This window comes from Daldinia decipiens (genome assembly GCF_022478715.1).
Source record: "Daldinia decipiens strain CBS 113046 unplaced genomic scaffold F4813scaffold_18, whole genome shotgun sequence".
Taxonomy (NCBI): Eukaryota; Fungi; Ascomycota; class Sordariomycetes; order Xylariales; family Hypoxylaceae; genus Daldinia; species Daldinia decipiens.
Window position 1 is genome coordinate 133,019 of NW_026054561.1, and position 25,218 is coordinate 158,236.

Genomic DNA, 25,218 nt, shown 5'->3' on the forward strand with positions numbered 1-25,218 from the left:
CTTATTGAGCGAATGTCCGTGATATCGAGTTGTACTCGGGGCTAGTGCCACAAGGAGGACCCGAATGAGATGCCGTGCATATGAGCATCAGTGACGGGCAGCGGGCAGTGGAAGACGGCGTATGATATTGCAGCCGAGACTCCCGATTTGCCAATTCGACCCGCCAAGACGATGGCGAAAGCCGGCGTAGGCCTTTGCTAGGTAATGTTCGATGCAGAGCCCCCCGTCTTCGCCGTTCTATCATAGGTTGCTAGGCATGCGAGCATTATCTAAGACCAATTGGTATCGAGGAATGAGTTGGCATTGCATTGATACCGGGAGCCGGTGGTGTTTGGTAGGTATTATTTGGTAGGTATTATTAGGTAGGTATTATTAGGTAGGTATTATTAGGTAGGCATTATTAGGTAGGTATTATTAGGTAGGCATTATTATTATGGCACGAAATTGCTAATGGTTATAACTTATAAGTTAGGTACCTAATAGAGTCCAATGATGCATGGGCCTGGTGTGTTGACAGACGTAATCCGTGACCTCGGGAGCATCAATTACTTAACCTAGGGGCAAGGTGAGAGATAAATAGACGATAATGTCATGTATCTTATTGTTCTTATTATTCTTATCCACTCTTTTCGAGTTGAGATATCGAATGATAACGGTAGGTAGTTATCTCTTAACCTAACCTAGTATATTAGTCTTTGACTAAAACCAAGACGTAACGCCGAATTTATAAGACGTAATTATTATAAAGAGAGGTAGAGTAAGAGAATGAAGAGAAGAGAACTTCTCTTCTCCCTTTGACTGACTAGACTCGTTAGAGAGTAGATCGTCTACTAAGAGACTTTACCCAATCAACAACATTTCCCGTCTTGTCATTGCAACTCCAGCCAGCCAGCCAATAGTCGCCACGCCGATGTTAACTGTAAGAATAAATAGTCCATCGGGCGAATAAAGCAAAACATGGAAATTATAAAGCATGATTGGGTCGCCGAACACCAGTTCTCACCGCTAAGCGACGATGTCTTTATTAATAAAAACAAGGTCCCGTTGCATGGGCGACGGCCTAGGTTAGCTGACTACATTCGCATTCTCACCCCAGGCGAAGGCGTGAAAAGAGGAGGAAACACGCGATGAGGTTCTTCTCGTTAGTGAACGTCCACTTAGCGTTCTTCGCATCCGCGGCGGTACAGGTCGCAGAGAGGCTTTTCGTCTAGCTTGCTGTGCCGCTTCATCCGTTTTAACCGTCATCTGAGAGGTGTCGGTTGATTCGTTCTACTCTGCTCAAGATGTGGGCGACATCATCTTGCAAGATAATCAACAACGCCGGATTTTTGGCTATACTGGAGGATGTCGGTGAGCTAGCGTACTCTTCATATAAACGGTATCATCCTTAATTCCGATCATGTTATCCTTAACGTCTCCGATACCTTAACGTCTCCGATAGTAATCCTATATGAATATAGAGTACCTAAAGTAATACACTCAACCCACGCGAAGACGACAAGCATTCAAGTTGACTATGTCTAATACCATGCCCAACGCAAGCCTATGTGTATTAAGACTGTTTTTCAACCTTTCCAAGCTCTTTTTTCCACTAGATACCCAACGAAATATCCTTGTGCCAAGTGGAGGATGGTAGTAGGAGAGAATCCCATGGATTTCGTTGGTAGTTTTGCCACAACTGGCCACAACATCCGATATCTCATCTCTTAGATGCTCAGGTGTTCGCTCTAAGAAGTCCTTGGTGAGGAGCTTTGTCGTAGCGATGTGCGGTTACAATAGCAATGTACCATAGCGGAAATGGGGGGTTTTAAAAAACTGTTCTTTATGGGGAACGGTTCCCTATTAAGGAACGTTCCCTTGATTCCTAAGCTTTTATTAGCTGAAATCTAAGAATAGTAAACCTTAATTTTTAAAAATTTACTACTACCGTTCGATACGTATAAAATCGTTCCCTTTAAAAAAAAAACCTATCGGATAAACAAGGTTGGGTTAGAAAAGGAAACATAATACGATACGATATAAGGCTCTCACGATCTGTTATTGTCTATTGTTATGTTATATGTATATGGGTTAGCCTAAAAGGTAAGCCATTTTAAGCTTAACCCCACGCACGTGATGGCACGTAACTAAATTACATAATTAGCTATTCCCCATATTCCAAACACTAGCAAATTTTCTCTTTTTCCTTCCTTTTCTCGTATAACGTAATGATTCGAATCAGGACTGTAATATCCTCGAATCTAACCTTAAATCTAACCTTATAATATCCCTAAATCTACCGTATCTCATCATAAGGCCAGGGCCAGGGCTGGCTAAGGCTATCTGGTATCGTAATATCGGGATATTATGGTATCGTAATCAATAACATCGTAAAGGCTTGGGCTGGCTGGGGCTCGCTGTTACTAGCTAGGGCTATCGGATATCGTAATGAGTTATTAGGCTGGGGATGAGGCTATCTCGGTCGGGAATAAAGGGCATTCCGGGCTATTCAAAATCCTAAACAGGGTGTTGATATGCGTACGAGCCTTGAAATATAGCCCATAATTGTACAAATACTGGACCATAAATCGACGAAACGGTTTCGCAAATAAGGCGAAATATTCTTTGTCCAATCTTTAAAATAATTAACGAAAAAGTCCCACAGGTCCTCATTGTGGTTGTTTCGGCCTTCATATAATTTAAAGTATTCGGCAGCGTACGTGTTTATAAGGCTTCGATTTTGGGGTTTGGACGGGTCGTAGCCTTCGTTTTCAAAGGCTAGGTCGATAAAATCGTCCCACGTTATCGCTTTTCTTATCATCGTGGTATTGGGAGAGGGGTTAAGGCTATTTTAGGTGGTATCGTTAGGTTAGTAGGGACGAGGCTATCGTGGTTGATAACAGACGCGCCTAGTAAAAGGGTCTGTTTGTTGATTTTAATAATGAAGGATATATCGTACTTGTACGTATGAATGCGTGCGAGTTGCAATAGATCTTTTGTGCGTAATAAACGCCGTTTTGTTAACGTGTTAGATATGCCCTGAAAACGTTGAGTTAGCACGAAGCTGTCGTACTTGTAACGCTGTAGAAGCGTGCGAGTTGCGAGAGGCTTGTCTCTTCTTGTTAGGAGATTTTAAAATATCGTAATAGTAATGATGACTATCTGGATAAATTGCATCCCCCTCATAGCGATTCCTTGTTAATCTATAATCTTTCAACTATTAATCAATGTCGGATAAATAAGGTTGGGTTAAAAAAAGAAACATAATACGATACAATATAAGGCTCTCACGATCTGTTATTATCTATTGTTATGTTATATGTGTATGGGTTAGCTTAAAAGGTAAGCCATTTTAAGCTTAACCCCACGCACGTGGTGGCATGTGACTAGATTACATAATTGGCTATTCCCTATATTCCAACAAAACTGTTCCTTTTTTAAAAATCATTCTTATCAATTTTGATTAGATTTTACTTAAAAAAAATTTTTTTAAATAAAATTTTTATAATAAAATATCATTATTAAAATAAAAGTTATAAAGTTTAAAAATAATTTAATAAAATTAACCATTTTATTTTATTAATTTAATTATTAAAACTTTAAACCCCATTTATTATAAGATTTAACGTTATATAAATATAAAAGTTATAAGTTTAAAAACCACGTTTTTTAACTTTTTTAACGCCTTTTAAACCTACTTTTTAAAAAATACCCTTAATTTTAAAAACGTTTTCTTTTTAAAAATTATTTTCATATAAGGAACGGGACAGCTATTAAGGTGTGTATGGATTATAGAGAACGCTTTTCAATTATAAAATAGTTTTTCGTACCCACCCTACCCCGCTATGGTAGGCAGAGTCGCGGGCCATACGCGTGCTAGAAAGAACCTATGGTTCTCGTGTTAAACACCGACCACCTCGAGGAGTGGCATCCAGTGAGGATTTAAATGATACGGGGCTTAAAGAATGCTTCTACCAAGGCGGATCTAAATGATGCAAGGAGAAGCATCTCAACAACTACAAACCATTGGCTGTTATTCGTCTAAGCCGGTGTCGTTCATACCTGTAACGTGGGGGTAGGATAATGTCGCATATAATAAGTAATGACATTTTATGACATTACAAGTTACCTTTTGGTCAAGTGGATAATCTGACAGATAATAACTATGCCAGAGGGTAAGAATTTGGGTTGTTAATGCTTGGTTGGTCACATCGCTTCTCTGTTGTGCATTCGAATGTCCTAATAGGAGGTTTAGGCTCGAAAAACAAATATTATAGATACCTTATTGGTATTCTAATTATTTAACTAGGTACTTGACTAATTCAAACATGATTATTTTTCTTCTTATGCGTAATCCAAGCCCCTATACACTGGTTGTATTTCGTAGTTCTTGCGTAAACGACAAAATTAAGCAACCAAGGTGTACAAAACTCATCCAATGCCTTTAGAACTATTTCGGAATAATGCTTTCAGCGCCCGCGCAGGACATGAATTACACCAGGTGACTTGCCCCTGAGAATACAAGTCGACCCGAACGCCAAGCCCGTCTTCCCCGTGTTTATTCATAACTCTGCACCCCTTGGTCGTACATTCAATGGCCGGACCCCCAAATTTAGCATGCATTGCTCTCCCGTAAAGTCGTAGCGTACTCCCTACCGGTCCTAGAGAAATAGTGATTGTCGATCCGATCAGCAGCCTATACGCCGATCTGGGACATATTAGGACCGCGAACGGAACCACCGCCGCGCCGGAGCTCTTTTAAGACAAAGAAGAGGCTGGCGGCGAAGGCAGCAAAGAGAAACCATAAGAACACAGTGCTAGCCTGGATCTCACGGCATCGCTTCTCGGTATCTTCTGAACCAAATGCAATGTAGTCGCTGGTTTTGTGTCCCTAGCCAAAATAGTTAGTAAAAAAGATCGAGACCATGTCGAATTAGATAGATGGAAGCTATGTACATACTATATTGGAGCAGTTCACTGCCTGTAACTTTGCGGAGAAGACAATGGCAGCGATGAAGGTGAAGAGAGTCGCGGCGCTGTCGAGAGCAAGGGCTACGACGGGGATTGCGACGGCGGAGACGAAGTGCGAAACTAGACCGTAGATGATGGCAAGCCAGGAGAGGGCGCACACAAACATGACAAAGTTAATAGCGGATTCGGATCCGGTGACGTTGCTTGCAATGACATTGCCGACGAGCGCGGTGGTGAGCAGGACGAGAAGGAGCTGCACGATGCGCAGCACGGACTTGATCATGGTCTCCATATTGATGACAGTTCGCTTATATCGCGAGATGGTAAAGTGGTTATTTGGTAACAAAAGTTATAGATGAAGATTTGAGCGCCTATTCGTCGACAAATTGTCGAGTTGTAAGACGGATTGATGACCGACGACTATATGCAGCGTCTAGGTGGGTATGTTCTGTAGATATCTAAGGTAGCTTGGCTGAGCTGGTTTACTGACGAAAGTAAACGATGAAGACTTAGGTTGGCTGTTGTGGCGCTCGCGGGGAATAACGGGGATAGATGGTCCTACTAATGACGGAAGATGGGATTTGGATTCGAGGAGGAATTGTGATTTAATCTGTTGACGAGGGTGTGCTATTGGTCGATAGTTCGAGTCTAAGCTATGGAGTTTGGTTGATGTCGATCAAATGATGCGCATCGATGTTTGTTGCTAAAAAGGCTTAGAAACTGGAGACTGGAGAGAGATGTATGGAGATGTTATGGAGATGTAAAGATGTAAAGATGTAGAGATGCACACTAGAGATGCAGTGAAAGAAAGAAAAGATGACCAGGTGATTTGTGATCGGCAGTTGCGGGATAACAGCTTACCTTCCCCATGTAGTTCCTTTACAATAATATGCCATATGCTGCTTTTGCTGTTTCTGTACCTACCTAATGTATCTGTTGCTGCTTCTGTATCCTGTTGCTGTTTCTGAATTCGCAAACTATGACCTCATTGGATTTTTCCTTACTATTCTAGAAGTAGTGACGTATACGGTATACAACAACCTGCAATGCATGTGCTAATTCGACTTTTTTTTTTTTTGAACGCGGACTGACAAGGCGAAAGTTTAAATGGTTACTCGAGATTTACGGATACAGAACTAATTATTCTATCATGATTCTTAAATCATTCGGATGCGGCCTACATTGTTATTATTATTACCAAGTTTCTTTGAGTTCTAAATCCAATCAAACACAAAAAAAACCTGCACCAAGTTGTACATAGTATCCTTGGACATCAGTGTCGCACTGAATCCATGGTTGGCCGGGCAGCCAGCCCACGGGCGGGCCAATCATGCCGATATCTCGCGACTCCGCACCACCTGCATCATTGAAGCCTCCGTTCCCGATAAGATCTCATAATTCCGAATGATTGGCTCTTATGGTTTCCCCAAGTTTAACACTTTGACCCAGCAACCGCGAGCCGCGCGGGACCCTGCATCTTCTGCATCCCAATCCATTTATAGTTCAGTTAACTAACCTGAGAAATGTTTTATCATTTGCAACATGTAGCGCCTCTAAAGAGAATTGTGATTTGACATGTCCTATATAAACCCATTCCTATCTCGAAGCATCATTATCGCCCAGGCTTTAGCCGATACCACACGGGGTTAATAGCCTTCCGCGATGGCAGTGTGGTCTTAGAGAAACAACTTAAGAAACACCATATCAATTGCTAAGAGGCTTTTACCTCGTTAGATTTCTCTCCCGTTTATATATTTTAGGTAATTAAAATAATCTATTTCACATTCGGCCTCATCTTTATCCAAACTTCCAATTTACGCGACCTTCCAAAAAATGGGGAAGCGATCCAATATGATGACCCTCGTTAAAACTTCGGGCATTAAGGGATTCAAGACAGGTTGGTACCTAGGTACATCCTTGGGACTGGGTTGACACCTCGTTGCATCACCATGCATGTACGTACTACGTTTTTATTGAACAGAGCTCTTAATTTTTTTCCCCCGGTCCCGAGTTCTTGAGCTCACCGTCGTGTCATGATAATACTGTCCTTCGAAAGAGCTACGGTTTTGAACAATTTATAATTGGCAACCGTCACGAGGTAGGGAATGCTTTTTTCCTTTTCCTTTGTAACGCCCAATCGGATCTTATATTAGCTACGTCCCGCAATGTTCCTGGCGGCGTAACCGGATATAGGTCTCACTAACCTTCCGAAGCTTCTCGTCCGAATCCACCGGCGCTATTATCAGATACTTCTTACTTCTTTCTACGTTTACAACCTACCTACCGTGTCTATACCCGTGGCTATTCGACGTAAACATCGTATTTACTAACTCTTAAGAAGAGGTTATATAAAATGCCTCCGGTTTACTCCCGTTTGTTCCAACCAATGTGGGCGCATATACTACAACAGACGACACCAAACTTGGGGAGAGCGGCATGGAAGCGCACTTTCGTCTCCGGGTCACCACAGACTGTGCTATTCCCTGCTTCAAAAACTGCCTCATTTGCGATACGACGACCAACGATATTTAGTTTTCTATCTAAATCTTCCAAATTACCGTTGCGCTCGACCCGACGATCATTTCACCGAACTTCCCGCTTACGAGACGCAAAATCCTCCCCGAAAAATGCTCCAGTTGAAGAACCGCAGGGGATTACAGCAAGGCTAAAGAAACTATCAAGAGAATATGGTTGGGCCGCCTTAGGAGTTTATCTAGGCTTAACTGTTTTGGATTTTCCGTTCTGCTTCCTACTGGTGCGGTCGGTAGGGACAGATAGGATAGGTCCGTGTTAATGGTACTGAGAGAGGGGATATCACTGACAGAACCTAGGCGCCATCGAACACTGGGTCGTATCAAATGCCTCCAAATTAATACCACAATCCGTCCGGACTAGGTGGCGTGAATACCGCGAAGCCCTCAAAGAAGCCGAAAAGGAAAACCTCGGAGACAGCGAGGTCAGTGAAGATGTCGAGATGGCTGGCTGGGGTGTAGAGGAGGCTGAGAAACGGCACAAGGCCGAAGCCAGTAAGTTTCAAGAAGGATGCATCTACCCTCAACCTTACTCACATAACTCGTAGGTCTCGGGACCCAGTTAGCCCTTGCTTATGCGGTGCATAAAAGCTTCATATTCCTTCGAGTACCCTTAACCGCTGCGATAACGCCTAAGGTAGTGAAGGTCCTTAGGTCATGGGGCTGGAAAATCGGAAAGCGACCAAGCAAGCGGTGACCGGAGTCTATTCTCCAATAAACGAGAGCTTTGTTAGTCACAGCAGTCTCTTCGTGAGTTATGAAGTATCCTTACATGGTTTAATGCCTGAACGGATGACTTGTAAAATAGGCCTGAGGGGATGTACGATCGATTAAAGACCATTAGACTCACTCCACATAGAAGATAAACGTCGAAACCAAAATTAACTAATTCGAGGATGCACTCTGTATAATTTACGCGAAGAACAAGTTAAGGAACGATCTAGAATGTTGTTTAGGTACCTACATAAGAGGCGCAACACCAACAGTAAACGCAGCTAGTTTGGTTACGGGGAAGCCGGTAGCTACTCTAGTTTAATAGTTTGACCCTGTTCAGCGATATTTGGTATAAGGCGGCAACATGCGGTAGATTCAAAAGTTACACACAACTCGTTAAAGTTTGAGTTGGCTTCGATTTCATCTCACTAGAAGATATTCTATTCGACTACATACGAGTTGGTGGATCCAACTACGTACGCTCTCGTTTACTTCAGCAATTCGCGTTAGATAGCGCGAGAGCCAAGTACGAATTCAGGATATTAGATGGAGAATAAAGTTACAGCTAGTTGGGATTTTTTTTACAAGGGGCAACTCATGTTCAAAAGAGACATCTAATATTGAATACAACCAGGTAACCTAGTTGAGTAGTTAAGCTCGGCTTCCCCTGAAAATATCAAGTCCTATTATATTTTAGCCTATTTATTGGGGATAATTTTGTAATGCAGCCCGTATGCCATAGGCCAGGATATTATGATCCTTTAAGACTACTTACTACTAGAGTAAAAATAGTCTCAAGCTACTGACCATGTGGGATGGAAATTTAGCGCAACGGAAATATGTTAGCTGGTATAAGAGAAGTGCCTCTATTAAGAATAAAGTTCAATAAGACATATTAGCATGGGTAACGGTAATCTCGCCATCCATCATATCCTCTATAGTGTTCCGCAGCTCTATTGCAGTAGGATTAGTATAGCCATAGTTAAGTCTCAACAGCAGTTGATGAGAGGACCAAGACAACAGCCTTATAATCCATCACAATATGCGTAATCCTAACTCAACGGTCAAATACAAGTCTCCTAGAATATTAAAAAGTTATATCTTACTCGTATGATTGATCATTCTCTTATAGTAAAGGAAGGTTACTTGTCAGTTATAATCATCCATTCGACCATTTCGGACATAACTCAGCTTACCATGACTAGTTTCCCTAGAGAACAGTCAAAATCCTCGGGTGGTCGTGGTGAAACTTACTCGATCGTAATATATATGTCATGTGCCTGAATAAGGTCGTTGTATCTAAAACCAGCACGTTGTTGCAGGGATTGCGTGTACGGGACCAGACGTTACTACGGAATCCATTGTCCTGAAAAGCGCATGCAGTGATCCCGGGGAAATGGAATAGTGGTAGGAGAATAAGAACAAAAACTAAAATCATGACTCGAAACACGTTGTCGATCAGATTTAGCAGATCACCGAGTAGATGGGCTACCTCTAGCGTGCCATATGCCAGCCTTCTAGAAGCCGTAAAGGACCCCAATGTCAATGGCAGGAAACACGTTTCTTAGCCAGAGGTCCACTAGACTAATATAGACATGCAACTTGATGAAGAAAACCGGATGGCCCCAGGGTTAGCTTCACTTCGAAGGATCAACTTTAGTCTTTCATTATAGGTAGGTAGGTATGCATCAGGTATCTTGAGTCGGAAGGAAGTATGCTTTTTAATTATTTAAAGGTAACGGCCTGCTCGAAATAAGAGAAATTACCTAGGTTACCTACATACCTTTAGATACCCATGCGCACCCGCGGACCTAAACTTCAACTTAGCTCATATACCAGCACCTAACCTAATACTTTATTTTATTCTCTGTATACCTACATATCTATTCATCAACTATACTTGGACCAGGAGCTACCTTTAACGATTAGACTTCATTGAAGTTGCTACTCTACATGCCTTATATATACTCAGAACTGCTCCTCGATTCCAATTTGTCTCCCAGCATACATCACAGAGCACAATCTTGGATAAAAACATACTCAGAACCAGCAACACCATTGCCAAATATGACGAAGAACAGTATGTTAGCTGCCTGCGCGTTTTACTTTATTATTCCCTCTGCGCCTTGGATTATTGCAACACTAGAAAATCCCGATTCGGCGTGCATACATACCTATCCTATATGCTAACAAAACAGGTGGAGGTAGCAAGAAGAGTTCATCACTACGCGTGAATTTGGAGTCTGAACTTGCGCTAGATTCGGAGTTTGGTCTTCCCGAAGGCTCGACAGTTAGAGTCATGACGGCCCTAGGTATCGCAAGAGATTGCACCGATGCCCTTAACAATCCAAAGCTCGCAACCATACTGGGAAAAGCGCTAAATGGGATCTGGCTGAAGCTCTTAACAAGACGAGGTTATGTCATGACAAGAAACGAATTCGCGGTTTTCAACTTCTTCCAAGACCTAGATCTCGACGGTGCGATGTCTCTAATAGCTATCAACGCGAGAGCACTCTATTGGGACAAGACTCATGGCGATCGCTAAGGTTGACTTATAGGGATTTCGGTTATGTCCTTAGGTGCGAGGGAGACACAGCGCTAGGTTAGACAGGTGCTCTTACCGATATGAGTATTGGATTGTACAATACATATTTTTGATTGGCTTAGAAGGCTTAAATTACATATTAATAAAATGAGATTAGCCATACTCAAGCTTTAAATTTCGGAATGTTTTGTGCCTTTTTCTTTCTTGGTTTTACCTAGGTAAACTTTGTTTGAATGTATGCTAACTACATAGTTACATGTATATCAAAACTTCAATGTTCCATGTAAGGCGTTATGGAACCTAGATGCTGGTACTTAACGACGCATATAAAATACCCCGCCGTGTCTTGCCATGTACTTGCATCACAGCCACACACTGCCCCTCGTCTTAGGTAATCTTCATGTTATGACGGCGGATGGACTTACATGCCTAAGGTATGTACCTAGGTACCTACATAAGGTACTTAAGGTACGCGCTTTGATTGAAGCTCCGAGGACCTGATTACCTCCTTCTCTGACCTAGGTACATAATGTATCAAGGGGAAACAAACAACCCTTTTCCTCACAACATTCTATTTTTATACTTAGTTGGACTTATAATGACAATTCAATCTTCGCTCGTTTACGTTTCATTAGCAGGCTACCACGAACTTTGCTATAACTTTGCTATACCCACTCGTTTCTAGCATGAAATACTTAAGTACCTAATATTAGGTAGCTAATTACGTATCTTCCCTCTCAGGTCCATCAATACGCATCAATACGCATCAAGATGATACCCCGGACTCCCGGGAAGGCAACGTCCGGCATCAAGCCTCAACATCAGCCTCGTCATCAACACTACTATGCCTGGAGGAAACCTGCCATCGCTGTTGAGGACCGGCCAAGGCTGAAGCTAATTTTGGCTCTTTTTGGCCTCCTTTCGCTCGCCTGGTTTATAAAATTGTATTTCAAGCAATGTCCTTCTATTGTAGATCTCAAACAAATCACCCGGTCAGAATTTGAACCTGAAATTTCACGTTCGATTCCTACTTCGCTACAAACTCAGACGCCGCTAGAGTGCTTTCAAGTTGCGCAACCTGTGCTTACTTCCAATGGACCATCCGGTGGTAGGCCCAAATCCGCAGAGGACCCTTCGCCAGATAAGGCTTGTTCAGTCCTATTAATGGAACATGTTTTTGCATTCAGCTATGGCACGCCATTCGTTGGTACGTTATCTTAGGTACCTGGCAGAACTTTCACGTATGTGTGTTAAACAACGATCGCTGATGAGTAATAGGAAATTATACACCGCCTAGCTGTTCTTTTAATCGAGTTATTATGAATTTCACTGTTGTCTCTCAAGGCCGCCAATTCGATCGTCTGGCATTGATGTATTTTGGCGACACCGAAGTATGGCGTACTTCGACTGCGGAGCCAACATTACCTCCAGGTATACGTTGGACATTCTTGAAGGATATGACCGAGTACCGTTACTTTTGGAAAGCCCCCCAGAAATTAATTTTCGACCTAGGCAACCTGGTAGATGACAAGTATACCGGGTCATTCAATGCCACTCTAACTGCTACCTTCTTTATGGCTGATATTGGGACTGACGAAGCACCTCCCGCAGACTTGGTTATCCCGATATCTGCGAGAAAGGGGGGCGCGAATGGGGCAAGCCAGTTTACGCTTCCAGCAGATGATGCGACTAACACTATCAGTTTTCCTCGAAACGCTAATCGAGCTGTCTTCGCTGTCTCGGCCAACGGACAAGCTTCGGAGGAGTTCTGGTGGGGAAATGTTCCCCAAAGCGATACTCTCGCGTTTAGCCAGACTGCTGGACAACTACCTGGACTGTCTCCTTTTCGCGAAGTCCAACTGCTCATCGACGGTAAGCTCGCTGGGGCCCAATGGCCGTTTCCGGTGATATTTACCGGCGGAGTGGTACCTAGTCTGCATCGGCCCATCGTTGGTTTACAGGCTTTTGACTTAAGAGAGCATCAGATCGATATCACCCCATGGTTACCTACTCTGTGTGATGGAGCTGATCACACATTTGCTATTAGGGTTGCCGGCTTAGATAATTCAGAAAATATTACTGACTTTACACTGACAGAAACGGTCAACGACAGCTGGTATGTTACGGGTAAAATATTCGTGTGGTTAGATGAAGAGGGATCGGTGACTACCGGCACCGGCCCTTCAGTAGAGATCGCGGGACCAATCATTTCGCTTTCGAGCCAAGTTACTCAGAATGCAACAGGGTTTAACGAATCGCTGGCTTTTAACATGACCGTTCAGAGGACAATTAGTATCAAATCATCTATCAAGTCGAAGGGTCAAAATGGAGAGAGTACTTGGTCTCAAAATCTCTCATATTCGAACCGAGCCCTGATGTCGAACTTTGGAATCACTCAAATCAATGACTTCAGCATTACTGGAACCGATTCTACTACCGGACCTACTTCCTCTTATAAGGCGATTTATAGTTATCCGCTATATTGCAATCAAACATACTTAAGGTCGCCCCAGGGTAACCTAACGATAAGTGCACATCTAATAGAAGGACTTGATCTTCAAGTAGAGGGGAACTCTGTCTTCCCCACAGGCCTCGAAGCTTTTGGAGGGAGCACTACTGGAAATAATTCGTACTCTACTTCGCATCTTAAAACCCACCGCGACGGTACTGCATTCTTCTTCCAGACGGGAGATGGTAGGAATAGTTCTGGCTATGGCTCAACCAATCAGATCTTCTACTTTGGTGGCTCCAGCGAGAACGCTACTCTGGAGAGTAGGAGTGGTATTGCCGAGCTCTACTTCCGGAATGTGACGGCGGTGAATGGCACCATTGTGTCCGACTCGGAGAGGATGGAAGGGGTAGAGACTTATGGTTTCAACCGGGTATCAGAGCTTCATAGTCCTGTCGAGGCAGCGTTGACCCTATTTGCCCATGTCCCCGCCAAGGTATCAGGGTCGAAGACTTCGACAGGGAAAGATATGGATGACCACAGAACACATAATAAGTCCTCGGGACAAGTTCAACTTCCCTAAAGAGGCAGCTATACTGTATTATTATGATAGAGCTTGAAGGATAGTCGTAGTTATCATGGATAGAAAGTTATACCTTAATCATGAAATCTATATTTAACCCCTTGGCCGCGGTATATACTATACCTTTGATAAATTTTTGCATCTGGTTTTTGTTGAGGGGTTTTTAATAACTAACCTAACCCCTTACACCTTGAGCTTTTGAGGCCCCAACTAGTCGGATAATTCTGGATTTATATAGGTTTACCTCAATACAAACTTTAATACAGTTTCAATCATCGTTACGGAAATTGTTCATTCAAGTCTAACTTTAATATTCATACTTGGGTATCCATTACTTCCTCAGTTAACACGTGTTCTCTCTCGAACAAGCTCAACTGATAACCTCATTACAGAACCCAAGAGCCAGACCGGAAATCCTTATAAAATAACATAACGTGTAATATAATGGGAGGGGTATATGCTATTTATTATAGGAGCGAGTAATTCCCATCGAAAACAAGATCAAGTTTCGCCGTATAAACCCACCATTGAGAAACGCCATGCTGAAAACGCTCGAATATGACCTGGTACCTGTACATCCATCCTGGATATCCATTCCAGACCCACGAAGGAAATACCAACCGTATCGGGGTAGGTAGGTAGGTAGGTAGCTCACGCGCCATCGTCGGCGAGCCCGTCGACCTTGTCAGCAGCGACCAAGTAATCGCGGCGATCGGCGTCCTTGAGGCCGTCGTAGAAGACATCGGCCATCTTCCTGTAGCCGGCGTCGCCGGGGTGGGTGCCGTCGGAGTTGAGATCGTCGAGACCGGGGCCGTCGCGGCCCTGCATGTCGACGAGGACGAGGCGCTTGTTGCTGCTCTGGAGCTGGGCGGCGACCCTGCGCAGCTGGGCGTTGTAGTCGTCGACGCGGGCCTGCACGTCGGGGTTCTTGTTGACGAGCAGCGTGGAGAGGACGACGGTGGCCTTGGGCGACTCGGCGTACAGCGAGGCGAGCAGGCTCTGCAGGCGCTTCCCGGCGTTGGGCAGGTCTTTGTTCTGCACGCAGTCGTTGGTGCCGACGTTGACGAGGATGACGTTGGGCTTGTACTTGGGCACGGAGACGTTGGCTTTGTCGTGCACCTGGTCTACCGTGTAGCTCTTCCAGCCCTCGGTGTCGTTGTCCTTCATGCTCCCGGACGGGTTGTTGCCGACCATGTTGACCTTGTTTCCGTTGGCTTCGATCTTGTCGCGGATGTCTTTGCGGTACCCGTTGTTGTCCGAGGATCCGAAGCCAAAGGTGATGGAGGCTCCCAAGGGCATGATTCGCAGGGGGATTCCGTTTCCGAATCCCTTGGCTCGAGGTTTAAGGGCGTCCCTTGGGAGGATCCCGTGGTCGTTTGGAGACGCTGGCGTTGGTAAAGCAAGGCCTGGGGTTTGTTAGAATATGTTGATTAAGGGATATATAGGTAGGTATATAGGTATATATATATATATATTGGATTAGAACTTACCGCTCGCCATTTGTGATGTGAATGCTAAGACACACCACAGTAGTTGTCTGTGGACTAACATGGTAGCAACGACGAGATTGGCAATATAATGGTCCCTATTAATATGCCAATGTTTCTTTGTCAACTCTAGTCTTTGAATCGACTAGTGAGTGTCTGCTCGTCGTGATCTATAGTGTGCAAGTTTCCAATTGCGTGACTTTCGAGCCTTCATCTCTAGGGAGCGTGGCAGCGGACTATTTATCATTCCTACATGCCTGCATTCCTGGCCGGAGTCTAGAAGCTCCTTCGATGTCTCTCCGAGGATCCAGGGGGCCAGCACTCATGGCTTTGCAAGGCTGGTCACCTCCATCATCGACCCATCCGGCCGGCGGACTGGTTGAAGTGAAGGCTAAGCATTTTTTGATCGACGCTACGGCACTGCACTGCAAGGTTGTAGTTGGGATCTAAGAGAGTTGGATCTAAGAGATCCCGGGCATTATGCATAGTGAGAGGTAGACTTGGGGTCCAGACTTCAGGGGGGCACGTTGCTTGCTAGCTTTGTTTAGATGTCTTACATGCAGTACTCCGTGCATTATCGATCCCATGCTACCACCCGAGTCTAGTCATGTTTTTTTTCTTGTGGTACATCGATAAGGAGGGTTTTTTTTTGTTTATATTGGTTACATCGGGTTGATAATCCTATTGCAGGTTTTCTTGATGTTGATTCTCAATAGGGGTTTACAGGTATGTATGTAAGCATCCTGCGTTCAGCAGTTGTGGAAGACGGGCCCGGCGGGTTCGGTAACTGAAAGCTTGTTGCTTCCATTCTGAATTGCAGGCAGAATCCAAAGGAGTAGGATCCTCTGAATACGTCAAGATTCTTTAGAGATATTATACATAGATGTGGGATCAGCAAGTCGTTGTAGCTTACTTCTAATAAAAGGGAATGTTCAAGATGGGCTGGGGTTGCTGAAGCAGGTTGATCTTTGCTCTTTTCGACCAAGATCCCTGCTCCACGTTGTGAGCTCGACCAACCTCGGAAATGTCAATGTCGGAAGAGTGATCTAGAAGTCAGATAGCGTCTGCAGATTTTGATCACGCTGGTAAGATAATCTCGGCTGAATTGCAAGGCTAATAAGCTCGTAATAGCTTACCATAGGTATATATGAAAAGACACTTACACAATAAATGCCTCGACGGATTCGTTGGTAGCCAATGATCAAGACTCAATATTTATATATATTTATATACATAGTCACACCATGTAGGGATATGTCGAACGTATCCCGGGATTAAAACTTGGAGATCTGGATTCTGTACGCCTAACTGTTCTCTCGGGTTTGTTGGAGAATCCCCCGCAAAACGTACCAAGGTGACAATCCTCCGTGTCTGTCTTTGGTATTTTGTTTTCGTCCCATTTCCGAGGCTGTTTTCTAAGCATAGGATTCGTTAAACCAATTCTGACATCAGCTGTTACCCTTATCTTACTACTTGCTGGCTGGTGAGCATCATCTTCTACATAGCCTCATTCCTCTTGGCAGATCTCTTGTACGAGTAAGAATCCGCATTCCGTTTCCTTGAGAGATATGTGCATATAAGGTCGTATGGATGTAGAGCAACGATCGGATCTCGCCTTACCTCGCTCTATCTACTGCCGGCCTAATTGCATCATTAATGGAAGTCTTATGTAGCCTAGTATGCAGCTTTTTGACGTTGATCAGCTCAATACGTGCCCGCTAACTTAGGCAAATATTATTTAATCCGTGATACGAGATGTGCTATTCTCGGCACAGGTACATGATGATCATTCAGTGGACCTATGTAGCTTGCATTGTCTGCATTGTCTACATTGTCTACGCCAGACGCTCGGTTTTATATGACTCGCGAGGGTCAGTACATAGGTTAATATATATATATATATATTTCATTTATAGATAACACCGGCGAACCTAGTTTCTCCCTCTTCGTCTTAAACTGTACTCACCTAAATAACCTATTTGTTAATCGCGTCTTCTTCGGACAGTAGATCAACATTCTGCTTTGCGGTACCACTTGCAACATCCCTGATCTAGCAAGCAGCTGTTCTATATTTACTTCCCAGCGCCTTTAGTTTAGGTTAGTCGCTTTTACGAGGCCGAACTTCAAGCTTAGGCTAAGAGAGGTAAGTAGCCCCTTGCCTATACTATCATGTCGATCTTGGTTCCCGTATCATGATGGTGATCTGGTATGGGTCGTCATATTCCTCCCTACCTGTTAACTCCTCGAGGTTGAAAGTTAACCGGTCCACCTCCCGGAAGCCCAATTTCTCATACACTCCTTTGCCGTTAGGCGTAGCCTCCAGATAGGACCTGAGGCCATGAGCATCAGCGATAGCCAGCATGGGTAGCAACAGCGCTTTCGCGGCTCCTCTCCGGTAATATCTAGGCGATGTGCATAGAAGTGATAGACCTGCATGTGCGTATTTTCTTTAGCCACGGAAACACATCCAAACCATGATCGTCGTCTTTACTCACCCAACATTTTATCCGCATTGTGCTTATCCGAGGAGACTTTCAGCGCATCAAAAAAGACCTGACATAGCTCTGGCCGGCTGCCTTTTGGGTAATTTGCAACAGGGGGGTTGATAGCTTCGACAGATACACTATTCGCTGGCGGGTTCTCTCCCGTAACGTCCCCCGGTGTAACAATCTGGGAGACGTCCACGGTGGTCTCCTTATTTCCGACCCATTCCCCAAAGGATTTCTCGTAGCCCTCGGGAATGCCCCATCTAGCGAATGCAACTACGTCGCCGGTCTGGTCATCCGTAATTTTGAAATGTCGGACGCTTCGGTCATCCATCTTGCGGCGGATGCGGCGCTTCATCCAAGCAAACATATCCTCCTTGTTTGGCGGCCACCAGAAGGTGTTGCGTTTGTCAATCGCAAAAGCATCGTAGTATATATCTGTAATGATATCTACATCGGCAGCTGTGCAATGGGACATGGAAAATCCTTTGGCAAGGGATGAGGGAATCGGAAAAGGTAACGCCATTTCTTAAATATATTTATTTCCTTCCAGTCTCTAATTTTTACTTGGTCTTAAAGAGTACCTAAAGTAATAAGTTGGACTTTTCGACGACTCATCCCAACGAAGAGCAGACGAGGCCGTATTAAATTGATATACGATCAAAAATCATGACCTTCATAAGCCATATTGCATAGGTATTTACTTACTCCTTAAGTAATTAATCCGTATGTACTAGTTATAGCGGCGTCGTCGGTTGCGGAGTATCGCCCGAACTGGCGGTCTAAGCTATGCCATGTAATCAGGTAGCTTCGTGTATTAACCAATCGAGGCTCAGATGGTTAGCTAGAAACTATACGACCTTCCTAATAAGTCTTCTGCTCTGGTTTTAATTGGTCATATCCTGCGTCATACGCCGATGACTCTATCGGCGAATGGAGATAAAAATATCATATTATGCAGCAAAGCCGCATTTCTTACAAGTTGGTCAAAACTAGACGAGATCCTGGAGAATGCTTAGAGCTATACCATCAAATGTCTGAGAAGGTGATCCTGATTTGGGTCATCGAGATAACAGCATTATATTCTCTCGCTGACCCAAATTGCACCCCTACATCCTAGCCGTATCACGCCAGTTAATAACCAGTGCGGCTCGGCCTTCTTCGCATCGTTATCAACCGCATGGTCTAGATGCTCCAGCTCTTCATCTCGTATCCTCCGTAATGTTGTTACTAGATCTTGTAGCTCCTCGCCCACTTCGTATCCTTCGGCCTCCCACTGTTCGAACATTTCTAGTAATGTCCGTATTTGGTTATTATAATGTCCGCCGATCTCTGTCTCGACAGCTTCTGTACAAGCCATTGCGGCCTCCCTTCCCATAACTGCCGTCGACCATCCTAGGCCTGATGCTAAGACGGACCAGACTGGGTAGAGGGCTGTTGGACGCACGCGGTGCTTAGCGATGAGAGAGTTGAATGTGTTGAAGTGGCCCTCTTCTTGGGCGTACATATGGGCTAGTAGGGGCCGAAGATGGGGGTGCGCATTGACAAGCGGCGGCGTCTGGGCGGTATAGATCAAGGTGGCAGCTAATTCTCCGGCTTGGTTCACACGGAGCTTGATAGACGGGCATCTTAGCACGAGTCGTAGGAATTCAATGACTAACGAGGTTCTATATAAGGCGGCCTTACAGCTGAAGAGAGGAAATCGCGCTGCTCCTTTGTCAGAGGCTTTCGTTTAGGCCGGGATCTTGACGGGTCAGTCGAAGAAGACGAGGCCGATGATATCGTTGCATTATTTTTCGTAGTCGTGCTTAAGAATTGTCTTCGGGTCGGCAGGGACAACGTAGGGAGGAAAAGGTCACGTAAGGAGGATTGAAAAGTTTGGCGTACTGCGCATGTTTTTATTCTTGGTAGAGACATGGCTAAGCAGCGCAATTGAAGAGGAAATATGTAGTTGGAAGTTAGAGATCTAGAGGTTAGAGATCTAGAGATTAAAAGATCTAGAAATTAAGATACATTATTTCATGAAGTAACTAACCTACCACATAGCAGATCAGAGCCGGGAACGGCGGACCTAGTTTCTAGCTCCCGATGGTTATGATTTAACAATTCCTTATCTGATAAGGTTAGATCGTGCATCCATTAGTGTATGTACTAGGTATGCACGGGCCATAGACGTAGGTACCTAACCTTACCTAGGTAGGTACTTACCTATGATTCAGCTCGGGAAATTGATTAGGTAAGGAGATAAAACCCACCCAATGGGAGCAAACAATGGGAAGAGCAAATACAACAGCAGACGTGGTCCTCCAAATGCAAGCTCAATGAGGCTGTAAATTCAACAACTCAAATCTTTTACCTTATTTTCTGACGCCTTCCTCAAATAGGGGAACTAGCACCCAACTCTCTCAACCACATCTTCTTTTCTCACCATGTTATAAGTATTTTCATTTGATCTGGCAGTCTTTCTCTCACGAAAACTATTTCCTCTTTGCAATCAAGAAACCGTCGATCCTACCACTTCCACGAGTACTCGCCGTCGCGCGTCGCATTTTCCAAACGCTAGCTAGGTAGCATCCAGTCCGAGTCGCCTTCGCGAACTAAACATCCTATCATCATGGCCGATGTAGATGATGAACTTCTAGCCCTCGTCGGAGGCGACGAGTCGTCTGATGAGGAGCAGGAGCAGCCTGCGAGTCCTAGTCGCTCTGTATCTGGTTCGCCCGACCCCGAAGCCAAGGATCAAACGTCAAGCAAGACAAAGCACAAACCTAGCAAGAAAAAACATGACGAGTCGGATGAGGAGGAAGGCGAGGCGTAAGTTCCCTAGTTATCTTACTACTTTAATTAACCCCACGCATCCTATTATTTATCCTATTATTCAACACGCGCTCTCTTCTCAATCGTTGTTGCTATGCAACAAGCATAAGATAAGGACAGCCTTCTTTCGCTTCGTCCAAGTCAGCCAACCTTCATATCAACCCCACTCGATGCCTCGCAACACCTACCTAAACTCAACGAGCGAATTGCAGTGTGATTCATTTCTTAACATTCAATAAACGAACTGAGCTAACTCACGCGCCATGCCTCACAACAGTTCTTCTATTGCCTCTCCCGCCTCGCAGAATTCTGCACCCATGGACGAATCTGATTCTGAGTCTGATACCTTGCAGGCTACTAACACCAACGGCAAGATGGACGACGACGATGATAACAAGTACCCCATCGATGGAATTTATGCAAACGAGGCAGAGAAGGAGGATATCTTAGCTATGCCCGAACTTGAGCGAGAGCAGTTGCTTGCTAGACGCCAGGAGGAAGTTGATCGCCAGCGACAAAACACCTTACTTCGTCGACTACTGAAAACGAGAGAGGACGATAGTCAGTCGGCTAAGAAGCGCAAAGCTAGTGCTGCTGAACTAGATGAATCCCAGCGCAAGCCCTCACGACAGCGAACAAGAGTTGGTGGTTCAAGAGTGGGCGAGCCGAGCTCCGGCATCGAGTCGCTCCGCCGCGCTCGAGCCGAGAAGAACGATCGGCAGCGCCGTAGAGAAGAAGATCGAGAGCGCAACAAGAAGTCATACTCAGGTTCGCGGGACAGTCCTGGTCGCGATGGTGATGATGATAGCGATGTCGAGTGGGCTGGTAGATCAAGGGACAAGTTTTCCAAGTCACGAACTCCCGAAGTGAAAGAGACCCCCCTCGCCGATATCCGTGATTTCGAGCGCGTACGACTTGGCCGCAGCCGATTCGCTCGAGTTTGTTTCTATCCTGGTTTTAACGAAGCCATTACCGGATGCTACGTCCGTATCGCTCTCGGTCCAGGTTCTGATGGTTCTAGTGTCTACCGAATGGCTCTTATTAAAGGTATAGTCTAGCCATACACCTCTAGCTTACTCATTATTAACCGTGCTATCCTAGGGTTCACACAGGGGAAACCATATGCCATGGAGAAGTCAAACGGTCAGAACTTCGTCACTGATCAGTACATCAGAGCCGCACACGGCAAATCTGAAAGGGAATGGCCTTTCATCAGTTGTTCAGACTCGCCTTTTACAGAGGTTTGTAACAATCCCACTGCTCTATTATATGTTTGCATGTCTAATTTATTAATAGGCTGAATTCAACCGTTATAAGAAGGTTTGCCAAGACGAGGGCGTTATCTTTCCCAAGAGACCGACACTAGACGCTAAAATTGACGATATCAACGCTCTAGTGAATCGCTCCTGGACTGATGCAGAGGTGAACGCCAAGATCGAGCGAGAGCGAAGTCTACTCGGTAAATTCACGCCTACTGAGCGAAACCGATTAGTTGACTTGATTGAGGAAGCCAGACGACGCGGAGATGACGCACGAGTTTCGGAACTCCAAGATAAGCTGGACTCCCTGGAAACACCACGTCTAGCTTTCAAGACCAGCCTTGCGCCATCGAATAAGTCGACCAGTTCAACGCCAACACAACAGGAGCGATTAGCAGCTTTGAATGCTGAAAACCGTCGACGTAACGTGGAGGCTGTCCGTAAGGCACAGTTAATGGAGAAAGCGAAGGCGCGCCAAATTGAAGCACGCGTTGCACGTGGAGAAGATGTCAACGAAGACACTTCACGACGTCTCAGAACCAAGCCTAAATTTAGGCAGGACATCAACGAGTCCACCGACCCGAAGTCGACGCCAGCCAATGGTAGTGGTGCATCGACGCCTGCAAACGGCACACCAAAGCAGAGTGCTACTACGAAAGCACCACTTCTACCCCATCTGCAGAAGCTGCAGCTACAAAACCATCAGACAGGGAAAGATAAGAAGGGTATCCCTCAGATTCATAAACCAATCGTGGATGATGATATCATCGCGGCTTTGGATCTTGACATCGAGGTTGACATTGATTAGACGAGGCGAGCAACTTTCTGCATAATTAGACTAGATTCTGATTTCTTAGGCAATGTTTTCTTTTTGAGGTGTACGTTAAAGGACGAAGTTTTCCGTCCATATGCTCTCGGAAAACGAATCACAAAGTTAGGTTATTATTTAACTAAGGGCAGCTCTACCTGAGACATAGGTCTAGGTTAGGAGATTGTGTAGATGGCGTTGAGGACAGGTTCAATTGGACGGCAGCGGAAGATAGGAGCATAGCATCAATATTAGGCACAGCTACATATAACCCTTGCTACCTCTTTCAACCAGTGCATGATAATTAATACATATAGGTGGCTATTTTTAATAAAAAAATGGAACAAGATTATCTACATCAATAACTATATGGCGTTCCTAGGTACCCAAGGTACCAACCATGTTTGATGGTCGTCAAACTCCGCGGCGCTGCGATGACCGTTGCTACATAGCGTAGAATGCCGTGGGATTCCACGGAGTTTGATGGTTTGCCATGATCTTATTGGTAACATTTGTAATCAAGAACCGGAGCCGCAACTGAGCGGCATCCCGGCGGTGACTTATTTATGGGTTAGTATAAGTCAGCAATTCTAGACTCGGTCCGTGGACAAATTCTTAGTCTACGACAATTCACGACGGCCACTTCTCAACACTGCCCGAGACCGGGCGGCGGCGGTTGAAGTTCTATACCGCTATTTGTCAGGATAGCAATACATGATGCTAGGTACTAAGGACATGGACGAAGATGAATTTAGTATTTAATGTAGCTAGGGCTCGCAAATATTTTCTAATGGGAGAAGAAATCATCATCAGAAGCAAAGCTGCCTTCTCAAGACTACCTTAACCTACTAAAAGGACCCGAATATAAAACACCTTAAGTTGCCATCTTTTGCTCTAAATCAAAATGCCTGTTAGACGCTACGACTCAGCCGTCGTCGATGTTGCGCCTCTGGGCCAGCCTCTAAAGTTCGAGTTCTCCGGGAAAGTCGCAAAGAATCGCTTTTACAAAGCCTCGATGGCTGAAGATCTAGCATCCTGGAGTGTCGAGAATTTCGAAGAGCGTGGTATCCCGACCAAGGAGCTTATTGAACTATATCGAATGTAAGGATGACAAAGGCCAAATACATATATTCTCATAGAGACTAACATGAGAGCTGAGATGGGGAGAGAATGAGTGGGGAATTATTGCTACCGGAAACATTGATATCGAGTTTGATATGCTAGATCTTGTCGGCGATGGCATTATTACTCCAGAATGTCCATTTTCAGGCCCACGCTTTGAAGCGTTTCAAGAGATGGCCAAGGTATCCAAGGCGAATGGTAGCTTGATCGTGGCTCAGGTCACACACCCTGGACGCCAGCTGGCCGCCAGGATTAGAAAGGACACGATTTCAGCATCGGCAATCCAGCACCGTACGTAGATATCCCCTTTACCACGTATCCTAACGACAAGGCGCTAACAAACATACCTCACGATAGCCCCGAAGAATGGTGCGGAGTATGCCAGGCCCCGGGAGGCCACGAAGGAAGATATCGCACGTGTCATCGACGGGTTTGCACATGCCGCCGAGTACCTAGATAAAGCAGGCTTCGACGGCATTCAACTTCACGGAGCACACGGATACCTAATCGCACAGTTCCTATCTGAGCTTTCAAACCAGCGTACTGATGAGTACGGCGGTAGCATCTCGAGCCGCCTACGTCTCGTGTCCGAGATCGCTAGGGAGGTCAAGAGACGTGTGCGCCCAGACTTCATCGTCGGTATCAAGGTGAACTCAGTCGAGTTCCAGGAGAAGGGCATCAAGCCGGCAGAAGCCCGAATTATGTGCGAAACCTTCCAGGAGCTGGAATTCGACTACGTCGAGCTCTCGGGCGGCAACCACGAGGAGATCGGGTATGGCTCGAAGAAGGAGACCACGCTGAAGCGCGAGGCGTACTTCCTCGAGTTCGTCCGCGATATCGTCCCGCACCTCTCCAGGACCAAAAAGTTCCTCACCGGCGGGTTCCGCACGACAGCCGCCATGGTAGACGCCCTCGCTATCCTCGACGGCATCGGGATCGCCCGCCCCGCTGCGCAGGAGCCTCGCCTCGCGCGTGATATCCTATCCGGGAAGGTCACGAGCGCCATCCGGCCGGTCGACGGCATCGTGAACGATGTCATGCTCTCCGCGAACACCGCGGGCTCGCAGATGGCGCAGATAGTCAGGGGCCAGGAGCCGTTCGACCTCAGCGACGAGAAGGCGGTTGAGAGCTACAAGGCGGACCTGGGGACGCATTTCCAGAAGTTCGCGGCGGCCAACGGAAGCCTGGAATTTCACGGCTTCCCGGAGCTAAGCAGTCCTAATATTACTTCGCATCCGTATGGCGTTCCTTACTAGATTAGATTAGGTAGATTAGATGCTTTAGACTAGGATGGATGGTTGTTGGGTTTCTGCGCTTAAGTGCTATTTACTGGCTGCTTGGTGTATCTTGGTTAGCAGCTCCACATAGAGAATACCATGTGTTAATATATGTTAATATATGTCAATATATATACGATAGAGAATGCATATATTATCGATACTTTTTGACCCTTTGTTACATTGAATA

At 45.2% G+C, this 25,218-nt stretch overlaps 9 protein-coding genes across 9 annotated transcripts; 5 read left to right on the forward strand and 4 right to left on the reverse strand.

Moving 5' to 3' along the window:
• Nucleotides 1-4,675: 4,675 nt before the first annotated feature.
• On the reverse strand, nt 4,676-5,242 carry F4813DRAFT_389796 (marvel domain-containing protein; the record flags this gene model as incomplete). The annotated part of the gene is made up of 2 exons (XM_049246904.1): nt 4,676-4,870; nt 4,940-5,242. The coding sequence occupies 2 exons, from the start codon at nt 5,240-5,242 to the stop codon at nt 4,676-4,678; spliced, it is 498 nt and encodes a 165-aa protein (XP_049099177.1).
• Nucleotides 5,243-7,303: 2,061 nt separating this feature from the next.
• Nucleotides 7,304-8,178, forward strand: F4813DRAFT_389797 (uncharacterized protein; the record flags this gene model as incomplete). Its single annotated transcript, XM_049246905.1, has 3 exons — nt 7,304-7,733; nt 7,782-7,976; nt 8,030-8,178. 3 exons carry the CDS (start codon nt 7,304-7,306, stop codon nt 8,176-8,178), a joined length of 774 nt encoding a protein of 257 aa, XP_049099178.1.
• A 2,084-nt stretch (nt 8,179-10,262) lies between these two features.
• F4813DRAFT_389798 (uncharacterized protein) lies at nt 10,263-10,740 on the forward strand (the record flags this gene model as incomplete). The annotated part of the gene is made up of 2 exons (XM_049246906.1): nt 10,263-10,275; nt 10,394-10,740. The coding sequence occupies 2 exons, from the start codon at nt 10,263-10,265 to the stop codon at nt 10,738-10,740; spliced, it is 360 nt and encodes a 119-aa protein (XP_049099179.1).
• A 515-nt stretch (nt 10,741-11,255) lies between these two features.
• F4813DRAFT_360701 (peptide-N4-(N-acetyl-beta-glucosaminyl)asparagine amidase A) lies at nt 11,256-13,873 on the forward strand. The gene is made up of 2 exons (XM_049243438.1): nt 11,256-11,947; nt 12,019-13,873. The coding sequence occupies exons 1-2, from the start codon at nt 11,512-11,514 to the stop codon at nt 13,770-13,772; spliced, it is 2,190 nt and encodes a 729-aa protein (XP_049099180.1). The 5' UTR covers nt 11,256-11,511; the 3' UTR covers nt 13,773-13,873.
• Nucleotides 13,874-14,314: 441 nt separating this feature from the next.
• On the reverse strand, nt 14,315-15,645 carry F4813DRAFT_82968 (carbohydrate esterase family 3 protein). The gene is made up of 2 exons (XM_049248942.1): nt 15,263-15,645; nt 14,315-15,178 (listed from the first exon to the last, which is right to left on the reverse strand). Exons 1-2 carry the CDS (start codon nt 15,321-15,323, stop codon nt 14,424-14,426), a joined length of 816 nt encoding a protein of 271 aa, XP_049099181.1. The 5' UTR covers nt 15,324-15,645; the 3' UTR covers nt 14,315-14,423.
• A 1,534-nt stretch (nt 15,646-17,179) lies between these two features.
• F4813DRAFT_82986 (acyl-CoA N-acyltransferase) lies at nt 17,180-18,547 on the reverse strand. Its single transcript, XM_049248943.1, has 2 exons — nt 17,755-18,547; nt 17,180-17,689 (listed from the first exon to the last, which is right to left on the reverse strand). The coding sequence occupies exons 1-2, from the start codon at nt 18,269-18,271 to the stop codon at nt 17,427-17,429; spliced, it is 780 nt and encodes a 259-aa protein (XP_049099182.1). The 5' UTR covers nt 18,272-18,547; the 3' UTR covers nt 17,180-17,426.
• A 276-nt stretch (nt 18,548-18,823) lies between these two features.
• Nucleotides 18,824-19,662, reverse strand: F4813DRAFT_389802 (COQ7-domain-containing protein; the record flags this gene model as incomplete). The annotated part of the gene is made up of 2 exons (XM_049246907.1): nt 18,824-19,357; nt 19,432-19,662. The coding sequence occupies 2 exons, from the start codon at nt 19,660-19,662 to the stop codon at nt 18,824-18,826; spliced, it is 765 nt and encodes a 254-aa protein (XP_049099183.1).
• Nucleotides 19,663-19,995: 333 nt separating this feature from the next.
• On the forward strand, nt 19,996-22,984 carry F4813DRAFT_360706 (plus-3-domain-containing protein). The gene is made up of 4 exons (XM_049243439.1): nt 19,996-20,559; nt 20,840-21,609; nt 21,664-21,803; nt 21,859-22,984. Exons 1-4 carry the CDS (start codon nt 20,360-20,362, stop codon nt 22,627-22,629), a joined length of 1,881 nt encoding a protein of 626 aa, XP_049099184.1. The 5' UTR covers nt 19,996-20,359; the 3' UTR covers nt 22,630-22,984.
• Nucleotides 22,985-23,533: 549 nt separating this feature from the next.
• F4813DRAFT_389804 (NADH:flavin oxidoreductase/NADH oxidase-like protein) lies at nt 23,534-25,007 on the forward strand (the record flags this gene model as incomplete). Its single annotated transcript, XM_049246908.1, has 3 exons — nt 23,534-23,730; nt 23,789-24,042; nt 24,109-25,007. 3 exons carry the CDS (start codon nt 23,534-23,536, stop codon nt 25,005-25,007), a joined length of 1,350 nt encoding a protein of 449 aa, XP_049099185.1.
• Nucleotides 25,008-25,218: the final 211 nt, after the last annotated feature.